The 16,880-nt window shown below is 52.9% G+C and overlaps 1 protein-coding gene across 1 annotated transcript; it reads right to left on the bottom strand.

The window, feature by feature from the left end:
- Positions 1 to 7,567: 7,567 nt before the first annotated feature.
- Positions 7,568 to 8,128, bottom strand: LOC120324922 (olfactory receptor 14J1-like; the record flags this gene model as incomplete). The annotated part of the gene is made up of 1 exon (XM_039389818.1): positions 7,568 to 8,128. A coding segment is annotated over exon 1 (561 nt), but the record flags the coding sequence as incomplete, so codon positions are not given.
- Positions 8,129 to 16,880: the final 8,752 nt, after the last annotated feature.

The following is a 16,880-nucleotide window of genomic DNA, read 5'->3' as shown; positions in this document are numbered from 1 at the left end:
CCATTTACTGGTCCAGCCTTCTTTCTAAAGCTTTTGAGAGTGGTGGTGGGGGCCGTTTCCTACATTTTTTCCTCTTTAAATGTTGTTAACACAGAAATTTATTCTTCATCTCATACCTAATTCACTCTCTCTTTGTTTTGACCCACAGATGTGTAAATGAGGGATCATTCTCTGTGTGCATTTAAAGAAAATAAAAGTTTCTGCAGCAATTTCTTTGTCAAACATCCTGATTTTTTTATTCTGTACATAAGGAATCACAATCTCTGAGTAGAATAAAGGACTTGAATTCTTTTTTTCAGATTCTCCCTCCAACAACTTCCCTGAAGCTGGAGGGCAGTGTCTGTGTGCAGAGGTGAAGGGGTAAAGAGTCCTGGTACAGCAGCACTGCCAGGGAGCAGCAGCTCTTGGCCTTCTCAGAGATGCTCTTTTTCCACTGCCTCCCTCTCCTTTCTGCTCCTTGCCCAAGGCTTGAGTGCTCTGGCAGCTCAGTCCCTGCTCTGTGTCAGTCCTGTGACCATGGGCAGGGACAGGCCCTGGGCACTGCTGGCACAGAGCTGGGCTCCTTAACATCATTTCCATCAGGAAAGGGGATCCCCCTGGGCAGTTCCTGAAGACTTTGTTCTTTTTGAAAGGTTGGTGTAAAGAACAAGGCCAAGGAATAGACTCTGCAAAGTCTCATTGCTTTGCTTGTTTCCCCATTCAGTCCCTGCAGTGAGAGAAGCGACTCACGGGGGTACTTGAGGGACTGAGGGCTGGGTCAGATGTTCTGTGCTGGTGGCCAGTGGCAAATGGTCTCCAAGTCACCTGCCTGGGGCTCTGCAGCTTGTGAGGGCTCTGATGGCAGGTGAGGACTTGTCTGTAGGAACTCAGGAAGTGCAGGAGAGCACAGAGGATCTGCAGGGACAGCCCGTCCCATCCAGTCAGCAGGGAATGGAGCCCTGGAGCAGAATCCTGCCCAGGGTGGAGTTACCAGAGATCAAGTCATAAATCTCCCTGTGAACTGGTAAAGGAGAGTTCTGCAACCCCAGGGGATGCAGCAGGAACAGAGAAAGGACTCTGGCCAGTGACTCGTCTCACCCGCAGTGAACTCCCCTTGTGCCTCCCCAGTTCAGGGGGGGCTGTACCAGAGCCAGGGGTGGGCTTTCCAGGAGGGTGTCCTGAAGAACTCTCCAGCCCACAGGCTGCATGGAGTGGAGCCCTGCCCTGCCCTTTGTGCCATTGGAAACAGCCCATGGTCCTGCCCAGCCTTGTTCTTGGCTACTGAGCCTTCCAGGACTATGGCAGAGGGTGGAGAGGAGTGATCCCCATCCTGCTGGGTCTGCTCCCCACCCTGACCAGCATGGCCAGTGCAGGGTCAGCCCAGGGTGCCACAGCCCCTCCCTGTGCAGAGCAGCACCTCCAGCTCAGGGCCCTGCAGGGATCCCAGGCTGGGATCTGCAACTGGCCAAGGCAGCCTGGACACACTGACCTGGGCAAAGGGATGTCCCTGCAGAAGAGCAAGGCAGCATTTCTGGGCCTGCAGAGAGGAATCCCTGACACAGAGAAACCTCTTTCTGCAGCCCCCCTGGGGACAGGCTGCTCTGTCCCTGGGCCAGGACTCTGGGCTGGGCTGGGCAGAGGGGCTGGCACTGAGGGGCACAGTCAGGCTGTGCTGGGCATCTCCTGGAGGTGACACCAGGGCTCCTGCAGTTTCCCTGACCTCCATTTCCTCCTGCCATGCTGAGTGTCCAGCCCCTGAGCTGATGGGGATGCTGAGACTCCTCTCTGTGCCCCAGGAGCTGCTGTGCCCTTCAGAGGGGCTGGGGCTGTGGGGGGAGTGCCCAGAGCTCTGCAGCACCCTGGGCTGGGCACTGCTGTGGGGCCAGACCAGACTGGGCTGCTCCACCAGTTGACCTCTATAATGAAATCACTTTTAATTTTCTCCTGAAGAACCATGAGAATATGTGTTGTGTCCTTAGCGCTGAACTGGAACTGTGGGATAATAGAAAAGGTTTGGGAGTCAGGGATATTGAGAAGGCTGGGCAGTGTCACTGGGAGACCTCTCCCAAACCCTTGGAAAGGCCAGAGCCATCCCAGAGCTTCCTGGGGCCTTGGCAAAGGCAGACATGGAAGCAGTCTGCAAACAGGGCAGCAAGGAGGGTTGGGAGAGTTCCAGACTGCTCAGGCTCAGCAGGAAAGGGGATAGGGCAAGTCCTCCTGCAGCCATTGCCAGGCATTGGAAGGACAAGGCAGGAATTGCAGAACTCCTGTGGGAGGGAAAAGAAGGGAATGTTGTGTGCCCAGACTTTATCAAGGCCTTTGACATGGTGTCCTGTGGTCTCCTTATGGCCAGACTGGTGACAGCTGGACTGGACAAGTGAAACATGTGGTGAGTGGGAAGTTGAATGACTGATGAGGCTCAAAAGTCATGGCACAAAGTCCTCTTGGCAGCAACTCCCAGGTGACATCCATCAGGGACCAGCCCTTGACCATTCCTATGGAACATCTTTATTATGTCTCTGGGTGATGGGATGAAATGCACTTTCCACTCCTTTGTGGATGAGGCCAAGTTGCAGCGAGTCTGTGAGAAACCTCCTCTAGTTAATGGTGACTTGTACAAAAAATGTGGTCAAGATGACTGAGTTGGATAAACTTGTCCTGCCATCAGGTGCCCAGCAAGGCCCAAGATAATGAAGAAAAAACTCATGGGTCAGAGGGAAAGCAATTTAAAAGGGGAGCAAACACAACCAACCCAAACCCAAACACAGAATGAGAGAATATGCTGAGCTGGAAGGGACCCACAAGGATCATCCAGCCCAACCCAACTCTTCCATTGCCATCTGCCCCCACCCCAGCAGGCTCTGGAGCAAAGCATGACTGAGGTCCAGCACAGCTCTGCTCTGACAGAAAGAACCTGCAGTGAGGGACAGGAAGAGGACAAAGTCTTGTTTAACTAGCCTGAGGAATAATGGGATCAATGACCTCCTGTATTCCTGGGCACTTGAATGACCCTGTGGATCAGGTTTGGTAGCAGGGAGGGGGCTGCAGGTTTCCCTTAGGGAAGAGGAGATCAAGAGTTGACTCTGTCAGAGAGAGCCAGTTTCAGGTGGCTCCAAAATGGACCAGCCAGTGCCCAAAGCTGAGCCAAAAAGCAATTCCAGAGGCACCTCTGTGATAACCCTTTGGAGAAAGGATAAAATCCAGGGTGCTGTAACCCAGAGAGGAGTGAGAGAAATGGGGGAGAAACAACCCTGCAGGCACCAAGGGGAGTGGAGAAGAAGGAGGAGTGAGAGAGAGCCTTGGTGGGCACCTGGCAGCCAAAAGCCAACCCCCCCAGCCCTGAGAGCCACAGCTCAGCCCAGCACAAAAGCTCCTTTAGGTCTGGAGGTTCTTTGCAGCAGCTTTTTAGCAGAGCTGCCAGCTGGGCCATCAAAGGGGATGCTCAGCTGGGTCTGAAACCTGGATGATCCTTGTCAGCCTTGGCTCTGCAGGATAAGAAAGAACTACAGAATCCTAAATAGTTTGAGTCAGATGGGACCTTTATAGGACATCTAGTCCAATCCCCCCACAGTGAACAGGTTCATGTTCAACTAGATCAGGTTGCTCACAGCCCTTTCTAACCTGGCCTTGAATGTTTCCAAGGGTGGGGCATCTATGACCTCTCTGGGCAACCTGTGCCAGTGTTTCATCACCTTCAGTGTAAAAAAGTTCTTCCTTATATCTAGTTCAAATCTGCTCTTTTTTAGTTGAAAACCATTATCACTTGTCTTATTACAACTAAGTCTGTCCCCATCCTTCTTATAAGTATGACCTCAGGAGCTCCTGACAAGCCTTGACCAAACCAGCTGAGCAATGAAGAGCCCCTGGACTGGACCAGGGTGTGGTGAAGTGTCCCTGGACTGGACCAGGGTGTGGTGAAGTGCCCCTGGACTAACAGGGGTTGTGGGAAAGTGTCCCTGGACTGGACCAGCTGCACCTGGATCAAAAAGGTAGGAACAATCTGGAGTGGAACAGCTGGGAAACACAGGATAATCAGTCATCCCATGAAAACCTTGGAACATTCCCTGCCTGAATTGCAGCCCTACTGAAACAGTTTGGATACAATTCCCAAATATTTTGGAAACTTCAGTCATTCCTGACACCAGGATGGAAATTCAGCAGATCACTAAAGCCAGTCCCCTTATGAGCCCACAACCAGCAGGGCTGAGGGAGGCCCTGGCAGCTCCCCAGCACCTCCCTCTCAGTGGGACACCTCTGGCAGCCTCTCCCAGCTCGGGAACCCTCCAGTTTGTGACACTCCAAAGACCCTCACTGGTGCCCAGGACAATTCTGATCCCCCTCAACAAACACTCCTCCAGCTGTGACCCTTGTGTGTTGGGAAACACAAAGGCATTTGGGGGAGTGTTTCCCTGACAAGGAGGAGAATTTGGGAGAGGGACCTTTCCACACCCAGCTATTGATGTGTCCACACATCTCTGCCTGGGTGTGGGTGTGAATTGACTGTGAGGTGAAGGTTGTTATTGGGAATCTATAATTCAGTCACTGTTAAAATTGTAGCAAATGCTATTGAATCACTTGATAACTATTCAACTGGTCAATAATTATATACCAGTAATCTCTTTTGCCCCCTTATATTTGTGTCCAAATCCTTTGCGTCCTGACCCTCTTGCATCCCAAGACTTTGTGTAAATCATTCCTTTTCATCAAAAAATATATTTTTGGTGACTTCCACTTTAAAATCTTCCTCCTTAGCTAAACTACAAAACAACTCTAATTAGTTGTTTATGTCTTGAAGACATGAAGACAACTAAACAAAGAAAAATAATTTGTTTTTCAATGTTTTAATGGGTCCCACAGTGTGTTTGGAGTTGCATCAGCTGTCAGTCCAAGACGGGCCATGTCAGAACTGGTGAGATTGGGGGGTGAGGAGCAAGGGGGTGATCATACAGGGTCAGTGTGGATCTCCTGAGGAGACACTCAGCATCAAGATCACTTGGAGAACACCTCTATTACCTCTCCTCTAGACTAAAAAATATCCATAATAAATTAAAACAAAAAAAAAGTACAAACTTGGAAGACTTGTTTTGAAATTGCCTTGAAGACAATTAAAGAAAGACAAAGAGATCCTGAGGGATTTCTGGAATTTAATGAGCCCCACGGTGTTTTTGCAGCCCAGCCCATGATCCTGAGGTGCTGAGAGAAGATTGAAGCAGCTGCTGAAGAAGTCAGAAGCCAAAGTCCAAGTGCCTTGAAGCATTGCTGGGCCCCACTGAGGGCAGGCACTGCCAAAGCCTCCCCAGGGACTCCTTGGAGCAGCTCCTTGGAGGCCAGGAGTGCAGGCAGACAAAGGCTCTGGGCAGGCCCCTGCAATGCTGAGCAAAGCCTGCCTTGGTTTTGTGGAGCACAAAGGCCAAGGGCTGAGCCCCAGGCCCTGGCCCAGCAGATCCTGTCCCTCCCGGCTGGCTCAGGGCTGTTTGGGGGGCACTGGGATGGGAGGGGGAGCAACAACAAAGGCCCAAAACTGGGCAACCCCTGCCAGGCTCCTGAGGGAGGGGCGAGGCAGAACCCAAGGGCAGAACCTGCCAGGAAAGTTGCTTGTGGTGGCCTGAGTGGCAGAGGCAGCTGCCAGAGGCAAGGGGACAAAGGCCTGGGTGCCTTTGGGCCTTGCAGCCCTGCCAGAGCCCTTGGCCATCTCTCCTGCAGGCTGTCCTGCCCTGGCCCTGCTGCTGCTCTGGCCTTGCAGGCTGCACACACCCCTCCTGCTTTCCCACCCCCTCCCAGCAGCATTTCTAGACCCTCCCTGATGGCTCTGCACCAGCTCTGGCTGTTGCCATGTGCACTTGGCCTTCTGAACTTGGATCCTGAGCCCCTGTGCCACAGGACATCCCTGCCAGAGCCCAGGCCCTTCTCCTGGGGGTCACTGCAGAGCTGAGCAGATCCAGGTCACCTCCCATTCCTCTGGCAACCCCCTGGGCCTGCTCGGGGCCCTCCAGGTCCTTGCCCTGCTCCCAAGGGCTGTGGGGGTGCTGAATGGTCAGGGCTTGGGGTTTAGAGCTCAGGGTGGGGATTAGGCAGAACTTTGGGAGGTTTGTTGTTCTGCTGGCAGTGTCTGGTTCATGATTAGGGGAAGAGCTTTTTGGTCTGGGTCAGGATTAAAGCTTGGCTTTTCATACTGGTAATACAAGATTGGGAATGGGGTGGACATTAGAGGACAAATAAGAGTCTGGAGTTCTGGGTTTGGGCTTTTTCTGGCTTGGAATTAGAGCAGTGGATTCCTTTCCACGGGAGGAGCAGCACTTTTGGGTGGTGTTGGGGCTTGAGGTTACAAAGTGCATAAATGTCCATCAGGAGTGTTTGCACAATCAGTGTTTCAGCACCCTCAGCATTCCCTGAACCTGGTTTTTACCTCATCCAAATATTTCCCCTCTGTTGGCCAAGCCTCTCTTTCCTTCCCTAATTATCTTCTCCCTTTTGTCCCAGTTCCCCCTAACCTCCTCAGAACTTTCATCAGGATGGGCTCAGCTGTGTGATGATGCTGTGCAACCTCATGGAATCAAGGAGCCACTGTGGAACTGCAGAACCTCATGGAATTATGGGGCCATTGTGACTCTGGGGAAAGCCATGGAATCAAGAGGCCACCGGGACACTCCAGGGCCCCATGGAGCCAAAGGAACCCAGGGACAGTGGGCAACCTCCTGAAATAAAGGGGCCATTGTGACACTGCAGAAACCCATGGAATCAGGAGGCCATTGTGGCACTGCAGGGGCTCTTGGAAACAAAGAAACCCTGGACCACAGTGGAATTTCATGGAATCAAGAGGTCATTGTGACACTGGGGAGCCTCATGGAACAAAAGGAATCCAGGGACTTCTTCTCCATACCAGTGTTGGGAAAAGACCTCAGCCTTGAGGAAGTGCCTGGAGGGGAACCCCTTTGCTGCTGGAACTGCTGTTGTGGAGCCCAGCCCTGTCCCAGCAGTGCCCAGGGCCTGTCCCTGCCTGTGCTCACAGGCCTGACCCACAGCAGGACAGTGACTGAGCTGCCAGAGCACTCAGGCCTTGGGCACGGACAGGAAAGGAGAGGGTGGGAGTGCAAAGAGAGCAGCTCTGAACAGACCCAGTGCTGGGGCTCCCTGGCAGTGCTGGGACTCTTTTTCCCTCCAGATCTGCAAACATGGAAATGCCCTCCAGCTTCAGGGGGGGTCTTGGAGGAAGAATCTGGAAAAAAGAATTTGTGCCCTTTCTTACGCTCCGAGATTGTGATTCCTCATGTACAAACTATCACAGGGAATGTTTGACAAATACCTTGCTGCACAAACTTTTATTTTGTTTAAATGCACACAAAGCATGATTTCTGATTTGTATATTTTGTGGGTGAAAAAAAAGAGGTAGAGAGTCAATTATATGGGATGAAGAACAAAATTTCAGTGTTAATGACAGGAATAGAGGGAAAAGACAGGGAAGCCCTCCACCCCAAACACTATCAAAAGCTTTAGAAGGCAGGCTGGGCCCCAAATGTGTTACACAATGAGTGTTCTGCAGAAGAAAAGAGGCAGTTTATTGCTTCTTAAAAAAACATCCAGTCATCATTTTCCTTATGGCTTCCTTGAGCTCCTGGTTCCTGAGGCTGTAGATGAAGGGGTTCAGTGCTGGAGGCACCACCATGTACAGAACTGACACCACCAGGTCCGGAGATCGGGAGGAGATGGAGGGGGGCTTGAGGTTGGAAAATGCTGTAGCGCTGACAAACAGGGAGAGCACGGCCAGGTGAGGGAGGCACATGGAAAAGGCTTTGTGCTGTCCCTGCTGAGAGGGGATCCTCAGCACAGCCCTGAAGATCTGCACATAGGAGAAAACAATGAAAACAAAACAACCAAACACTAAACAGACACTAACCACAATGAGCCCAATTTCCGTGAGGTAGCCTGAGTGTGAGCAGGAGAGCTTGAGGATGTGTGGGATTTCACAGAAGAACTGGCCCAGGGCATTGCCCTGGCACAGGGGCAGGGAAAATGTATTGGCTGTGTGCAGCAGAGAACTGAGAAAGCCAGTGGCCCAGGCAGCTGCTGCCATGTGGGCACAAGCTCTGCTGCCCAGGAGGGTCCCGTAGTGCAGGGGTTTGCAGATGGCAACGTAGCGGTCGTAGCACATGATGGTGAGGAGGGAAAACTCTGCTGAGATGAAGAAATAAAAGAAAAAGAACTGTGCAGCACATCCCATGTAGGAGATGGTTGTGGTGTTATGGAGGGAATTGTGCATGGCTTTGGGGACAGTGGTGCAGATGCAGCCCAGGTCTGTGAGGGAGAGGTTGAGCAGGAAGAAGCCCATGGGGGTGTGCAGGTGGTGGTCCCAGGCTACGGCGCTGAGGATGAGGCCGTTGGCCAGGAGGGCAGCCAGGGAGATGGCCAGGAAGAGCCAGAAGTGCAGGAGCTGCAGCTCCCGCCTGTCTGGGATTGCCAGGAGGAGGAACTGGGTGAGGGAGCTGCTGTTGGGCATTTGTTGCCTCAGGGTATGATTTTCTGTTGAGGAGAAAAAAGGCAGAACTGAATTAGGCCAGGCTCAATTAGCAAAACATCTTGCATGTCTCATAGCAATTCAACACTCAGGGCCTCTTTTCAGGAAGATCTCTCTGCATCCCTCTCCCTGAGCTCTGGGTTTTGCTGGCTGAAGGGGGCACTGAGAGCAGGGACCCTGGAATGGGCTCCTGAGGAATCCTTCTTGCTGTGCAGTGAGAGGCAACTTGGAGCACAGGGTGACCTCCAATTAAATGCACTTGTGATGTATCAGAGTGTTTCCAGAACTGCTGGTCACAGTTTGCCCAAGCACAGAACAGAGGGAGGGGATTTGGGGGACTTGATTTTATTCCAGTTCCTCTTGCCAGGAGTGAGTTTGGATGGTTGAAATTTCTGACATTTCTAATGTGCTCCAAGGGAAATCTTGTGAGTCCTGAGAGGCAAAGGGATGGTCTCTTTGTGCAGAGATGAGATCTGGCCATCTTTCCCATTCACAGCTGCCCCTGGCTGGCAGCTTGGAGCTGAAGGTGGATGACCCTTAAGAATTCCCTTAAAAAAAGTAACAAGGCACTTCTAGGAGCAGAGGAATCCTGGTTCAAAGAGCAGATTGACAGAATCCTTGCCTTTCCTCAGGATGCCTGATTAGGATCTCATCTTTCTCCTCCCAGACTGCCACACAGAGGGATCATTGTAGCTCCCAAGTACAGCTGCCCAGAGCATTTCCATGGATTTAGCACTGAGGAGTTTTCTCCATGGGGATCCTGTGCAGCACAGAAATCCTATGGCAGAGCTGTGCCCTTCTGGAGGGCACCTGCAGCCCTGCAGGACACCCAGGCAAACAGCTGAAGACCCTGAAGGTGCCTGGAGGGCACTTGGGTACTTGGCTCCCACAGACACATCCCCACAGCAGCACCCAAAGGGTTTGTGCCTGGACAGGAATCTGCCCCCCCCAAACCCCACAGTGGCTCAGAAAAGCCACTGGTGAGAACAAGGAGAGCCCAGGCAGCAGGGGATGGCAGGGAAATGCCACAGTGCTGCTGCCAAGGGAGGAGGGACACAGAGAGACAGCTGGAAATCAGGGCCTTGTCCTTGCCTGGGCTCTGGCTGCTGCAGGGCAATGCCCAGCCCAGCCCCCGTGGGCCTGAGGGCACAGGCTCTGCTTAGGCTGGGAAAGGAGCCCAGGCAGGAGCTGCTCAGGGAAGGGGTCTGTGCCACAGGGACAGCAGGGAGGGGCCCCCATCCCCCTGCCCAGCCCCTGTGGCAGCAGCTCCCTCTCCCTGCCTGCCTGTCTCTGGGTGAGGAGCTGTTCCTGCCAGCAGCCCTTGCCTGTGCCCAGCTCAGCTCCCTGCCAGTGCTGCCAGAGCCATCCCCAGCCCAGTGCCCAGGGGCAGCTCTGCCTGGGCAGGGGCTGCAGAGCAGATCCCAGATCCCCTGCGGTGGCTGGGAAGGGGGAGGTGTTCTGGGGGGATGTGCTTCCTGAGAAGGGCCCCTGGAAATGGAGCAGGTGGAGCTGAAGCTGTGAGGAGCCCTGAGCCTGCAGCTGAAGGGCCCTGCCCAGCCCTGCCCAGCCCTGAGGGGTCACTCCTTCCACCCACCCCTTCTCCCTGCAGGGCCGTGGCAGCTCCTTGGCCGGGCTGAGAGCTGACCCTGGCAGGCAGCAGAGTCCCTGCCCCAGCACACAGAGCCCTGGGGGCAGGACCCTGCTCTGCCCCACAGCCCTGGGCACCCCTGGCTGCACCCCCACCTTCCCACCCCACAGCCAGCCCTGGCACAGGGAACCTTCTGGCCCTGGGCCTCTGAGGGGGCAGCAGCAAGTCCTGCTCAGCAGCAGCTTCTCCTGCTGCACCCCAGCAAATTCAGCAGAGCCATCCTGACAGCTCCTGCCACTGCTGCCATTTGGCAGCTGGGAGAGGCACTTGCAGGAACTCACCTGCCCTGCTCTGCAGCCAGAGCCTGACCGTGGCAAAGGGCTGGCAAGGTTCCTGCCCTGAGCAGCTCTGCCCTGTCCTCCCACCCCAGGATCCCTTGAACCTCCTGCTCCCTTCCTCTCTCTGCCCTTGCTGCCTGCAGCTCCTGCCCTGCTCTGCCATATGGCCACTTCCCCTGCACTGCAGCAACTGGGAGAGTCCTGCTGAAAGATCCTAGAAGCTGTGGGATGTGCCAGCTTTAGGAGATGCCTCCAGGAAGGCAAGCTGAACTTTCCTACAGCCAGAGAATTCTTCCTTCAAATCCTGGGAAGGTTTCTTGTGAAGTGAGAGCTCAGTCACCTCCCAGCCCAGGCTGCCTCTCATCTCTCTGCCTTCTCTCCTGTGCCCTGGGTGCTGCAGGCAGTGCCCTCAGCCCTACTGGGCTGTGCAGAAAAGCTGCTCACCAGCAGAGCTGTCTCTTTGAAGCTCTTCTTGCTTGCCAGGAGCTCCCTGTGTGCCAGGAGCCCAGCCCAGCTCAGCAGCACAGCAACAGCCCCAGGCAGCCCTTGCTCTGCCCCTCTGGGCTCCCTCCAGCTGTCCCTGGGGCTCCAGGGGAACCTGCTGGCACACAGCTGAAGGAAATAATGATGTTCCTTCTCTCACCTGGGCACAGACACTTCTTTCAGCACTGTCATTTCTCCAAACACACACAGAGTTCAAGAGTCCCCTTTTCCTGTCCCATCATTAGGCAGGAAACCCAGACAGTGCCCAGGAGGGATCTCCTTCACTGGGGCCAGAAGGACAATCAGCTCCCTGCACAACCCCCATGGGCTGGGATTCCTCCTGCCCCAGCTCAGTGGGCCCAAAACAGGCCCCTGCAGGTGATTCCTTGTCCCAGCTCCCATGGGAATGAATGAAGACCAAAGCCAGGAGTGACCTGCTGGGACACAAACCCCTGGTTCCTTCTGAGGGGCCAGAGGTGACCGAGATTCCTGCTGGGAACTGCAGGCTCCAATGGAGCAGTTCCTAGGGACAGGGCAGCAGCTGTGGGATCTTCTTGGAGGCTGCTGGGACATTGCTTTGGCCAACTTCAGTGACAGAAGGTGCCCACACGTAGGACAGGGGAACCTGTCACTGTTCCTTCTGTCCAGGGCAGCCCCTAGAGGTGCTCAGGTGACCAAATGGAGTCAGGTGGCACAGGGAGAGAGGTCTCTCTCCTGTTCTTTATCGGGGTATTTTCTACATGTGCTCAGAGTACAATGGCAGTTGTCTCCTGGACATCCCTTCACTGCTGAACCTAATTGAGGGCAGCTGAGCCTGGATTGAACAGCCAAAGAGGGGCCTGTAGTGCCAGGGGAGGTGCCAGGGCTCTGCAGCACAAGTGCAGCAGCTGCCCTGGACAGCACAGGGCCTGTGCAGGGACCCCGTCCCCATTCCCAGCAGTTGTGGGACAGGCACCACCCAGGGCTCCTCAGACACATTGGGGGCCTTTGGGGCAGGGAGTGAATCCCAGCCCTGCAGGGACACAAAGGCTGTCCCTTCTCTGCCCAGCCAAGGCCGGGCCAGGCACGAGTCCAAATCCCATCAGCCCAGGCTGTCCACACTTGTTCCCTCCCTCTGCTGGCTCTGCTCTCCCCCAGCATTTCAGCAGCATGTGCTGATCTCCTCAGGGATCAGGCCTGGGATTTTCCCCCTGGGCCTGAGTCCCAGCACGTCCCCCCCCAAGGCCATTGTCAGCAAAGCCTCTGCCCAGCCCAGCTCTCGGGGCTTTCAGAGCAGCTTTCCCCACTGCAAGTCTGTTCTGACCCCGGTGCCCCCGCTGAGGGGCTGCAGCCAGACAGGCCCCAATGCCCTGCGTGTGGGGCACAGGAGGAGGAGCTGCAGCCCCAAGTCTCTCTTCATTCCACTTGCAGGCAATAACAGCCCAGGCCTGCTGAGACAGTTCCCAGGTTTTGGTGCTGTGATGGGCTGGGAGAGAAGGCCAAGGAGACCCAGGAGAGAAAGAGCAGGAGAGAGGTGTCCTCAGCAGGAAGGAGCTTCTTGGAGCTGTGGAGCTGCTCTGGGGGATGAAGGAATTGGGTGAACTTTTGTGGGTGAGGGTGAGAGGAGAGAGTGGTTTGGGTGACCTTGTGGAGTGAGACAAAGAGCCCATTCCAGTTGTCTTTGATAACCCTGGAATTCACTGGAAAGGCACCAGGACAGGATGCAAAGAGTCCGAGAGGTTTGTGCAGGGTCTTGTTCAAGACCCCCCTTGGCACACAGGCCTTTAGAGCACAGCTGGCAGGTTGGTGGGCAACAGGGAGGCTCATCTGCATCTGCTTCTGTCCAAGAGGAACCAAGAGGTTCCCTTAGAAACTAACCATAGCAATAGGAATGTATGCTGGTTGCCATGGTAACTGACTACAGCAATAAGAATGTATGATGGTTGCCATGGTAGCCGACCGTGGCAACAGGAATGTATGCTGGTTGCCATGATAACTGCCCATAGCAATGGGACTGTATGATGGTTGCCATGGTAACCGAGCATAGCAATGAGAATCTATGATGGTTGCCATGGTAACAAACCGTAACAATAGAAATGTGTGATGGTTGCCATGGTGACTGTAGCAACGGGAATGATTGATTCTTGCCGTGGTAACCGACCGTAGCAATGGGAATGTATGATGGTTGCCATGGTAACTGACCATGGCAATGAGAATGTATGATGGTTGCCATGGTAACCGACTGTACCAAAGGTAAATATGATGGTTGCCATGGTAACTGACCGTAGCAATTTGAATGTATGATGGCTGTCATAGTAACCAACCATCAAAGCGGGAATGTATGCTGGTTACAATGCCAGACGACCGTAGCAGTGGGAAGTATGGTGGTTACCGTGGTAACTGACTGTGAAACAGGAATGTATGCTGGTTGCCAGGGTAACCGACTGTAGCAATGGGAATTTATGCTGGTTTCAATGGCAACCGACCATAGCAGTAAGAATGTATGAATGGTAACTGACTGTAGCAACCGAAATGTGTGATGGTTGCCATGGTAACTGACTGTAGAACAAAAATGTATGCTCATTGCCATGGTAACTGACCATAGCAATGGGAGTGTATGATACCTGCCATGGTAACCAATCATAGCAACAGGAATCTATGATGGTTGCCAGAGTAACTGACTATAGCAACGAGACTGTATGATGGTTGCCATGGCAACTGACCTTTGCAGTGGGAAATGTGTGATGGTTGCCATGGTAACTGACCATAGCAATAAGACTGTATGATGATTGCCATGATAACTGAGTGTAGCAATGGGAACGTATGATGGTTGCCATGGTAACCAACTGTACCAGTGGGAAGTATTATGGTTCCTGTGGTAACTGACCATACCAATGGAAATGGATGCTGGTTGCCATGGTAACCAACCATAGCAATAAGATGTATGATGGTTGCCATGGTAACTGACCCTAGCAACTGGAATGTGTGATGGTTGCCATGGTAACAGACCAAAGAAATGGAAATGTTTGATGGTTACCATGGTAACTGACTGTAGCAACTGGAGGTATGATGGTTGCCATGGTAGCTGACTGTAGCAAGGGGAATGTGTGATGGTTGCCATGGTAACTGACCATAGCAATAAGACTGTATGATGATTGCCATGATAACTGAGTGTAGCAATGGGAATGTATGATGGTTGCCATGGTAACCAACCATAGCAATAAGAATGTATGATGGTTGCCATGGTAACTGACCCTAGCAACTGGAATGTGTGATGGTTGCCATGGTAACAGACCAAAGCAATGGAAATGTTTGATGGTTGCCATGGTAACTGACTGTAGCAAGGGGAATGTGTGATGGTTGCCATGGTAACTGACTGTAGCAAGGGGAATGTGTGGTGGTTGCCATGGTAACTGACTAAAGCAATAGGAAATGTATGATAGTTGCCATGGTAACCAACCATGACATAAAGAATGCATGATGGTTGCCATGGTAAGTGACCCTAGCAAGTGGAATGTATGATGGTTGCCATGGTAACTGAGCATAGCAGTGGGAATGTATGCTGGTTGCCATGGTAACTGACCGTAGCAGTGCGAATGTATGATGATTGCCATCGTAACTGACTGTAGCAATGAGAATGTATGTTGGTTGCCATGGTAACCAACTGTAGGAATGGGAATGTATGATGGTTGCCATGGTAACCGACTGTAGCAATTGCATTGTATGCTGGTTGCCATGGTAACCAACTGTAGGAATGGGAATGTATGATGGTTGCCATACTAACCGACCGTAGCAATGTGAGTGTATGATGGTTGCCAAGGTAACTGACTGTACCAATGGCAATGTATGATGGTTGCCGTGGTAACTGACCATGGCAATGAGAATGTGTGCTGGTTGCCATGGTAACCAAGCATACCAGTGGGAATGTATGATCGTTGCCACGGTAACTGACTGTAACAATGGGAATGTGTGATGGTTGCCATGGTAACTGACCTTAGCAATGGGAATGTATGGTAGTTACTGTGGTAACTGACTGTGGCAATGAGAATATATGCTGATTGCCATGGTAACTGACCATAGCTGTGGGAATGTATGATGGTTGCCATGGTAACTGACCGTATCAACACGACTGTATGATGGTTGCCATGGTAACCAACTGTAGGAATGGGAGTGTGTGATGGTTGCCATGGTCACTGAGCATAGCAATTGGAATGTATGCTGGTTGCCATGGTAACTGACTGTAGCAACGGGAATGTATTATGGTTGCCATGGTAACTGACCGAAGCAGTGGGAAGTATGCTGTTTGCCACAGTCAATGGCTGTAGCAATGACAATGTATTATGGTTGCCATGGTAATTGACTGTGGCAATGGGAATGTATTCTATTTGCCATGGTAACTGACCATAGCAATGAGAATGCATGCTGGTTGTCATGGCAACTATGATTTACTTAGACTATGAGCACGATATTTTCATCTGCAAAAACATCTGTGAGTGCCCAGAGATCTCCCAAGATGGGCTTGAAAGGTCTCAAGCACATGAGCACTAGAGAGGGGCTAAGGAGCTGTGGCCTCACTGGTGTGGAGACTGAGGACAGCACAGGACAGCCCTCAGAGGGCTTGAAGGGAGGATTTAGAGATGGTGGATCCTTTTGTCAGAGCAGAAAAGAACAGGAGAAAGAAAGAATTAATGCCAAGTGCAGCTGGGGAGGTCCAGCATGGACATGAGGAAAAAGGAATTTCACTCCATGGAAAACGCTGCAACACATCACCCAGGAGGAGTCTGGATGAGGCCAAGGCTTTGTGTGTGCAGGAAGAGCCAGGGAGGACGCAGAGATGTCAGTGCAGGAAGGTGCCAGCCAGGTGGGGCAGCCGGGGGGATGACGACAGCCTGCAGGGAAAGGGGCAGGGCATGGACACCGTAGGACAGCCTGGGCTGGAGAGGAGACAGGGAGGGGGAGAAGCTGAAAGGCCCTGCCAGAGCCACCTTCTGCAGGCCTTTGGCCATGGCTGCTGTCTGTGCCCCTGAGGCCAGGAGGAGGGGAGTGCCCCTTGCAGCCCTGGGGCCTCAGGGCCTCCTTGTCCCTGCTCAGCAGCCTGGCAGGTGCCACCCCATGGGCCTGCCCTTGGCATTGCACATCCCACATCCCAGGGCCCCAGGAAGAGCCCTGAGGAATGAGGCAGGGACAGGATGTCCCTTCCCAGGGGCTGGGGGTCAGGGCTTGGCCCCTTGGATTAAGGAAACAAGTCAAGGTTTCTTCAGCATCAGAGCCACCTTTCCCTTGCTTGTCCATCCTTGTCATCACTGTCTGCAGTTTTCTGCTCTAACTGGAACCTGGGGACAAGTTCTCAGTTGTGTCCCTCAGTGAGACTCATTAGCACTACAAGAAACTTCAATGTTTAAATCTCACTTTGACTTGTTGAAAAGTTGTTTGAACTTCCTCTCAGGGACTGAGTCTCATGTAAACAACATCAAACCCCCCTGGGGGTCATGAAATGCCTGGGGCTGTTGCTGTGCTGCTGAGCTGGGCCGGGCTCCTGGCACACATGGAACTCCTGGCATGTGGGTAGCACTTCAGAGAGACAGTTCTGCCCAGGAGCAGCTCCTCTGCACAGCCCAGCAGGGCTGAGGGCACTGCCTGCAGCACCCAGGGCAGGGGAGTGAGGCAGAGAGAAGGTAAAGGCTGTCAGATGTAGAAAGATGCTGAGACCTCACTGGGGGAGAGTTTTTAACAGACCTTGGCACAGGAAGTCTGTTCCTGCAGGGCAATGAGACTGCAGGTTTTGGAGGCATCTGGTAAAACTGGCACTGCCCACCAACTACAGATTCTGTAACTGCAAGTCTGAGAGCATTTGGAGTGTAGAGGAGCAGGGCATGCTCAGAACTTCAGCTCCCTTCCAGAATATTTCCAAGACAAAGATTTTTATAAGGTTAAAGAAATTTATTGAGATTGTGTTTCCAGTTTTCTTACTCTTGAGGAATGGGAGGAATAAATCATTAAG

The sequence above is a fragment of the Pipra filicauda genome, unplaced genomic scaffold (assembly GCF_003945595.2).
Source record: "Pipra filicauda isolate LSUMZ 115617 unplaced genomic scaffold, ASM394559v2 scaffold773_size108088_pilon, whole genome shotgun sequence".
Taxonomy (NCBI): Eukaryota; Metazoa; Chordata; class Aves; order Passeriformes; family Pipridae; genus Pipra; species Pipra filicauda.
This window is presented reverse-complemented; position numbering and strand designations above follow the sequence as displayed.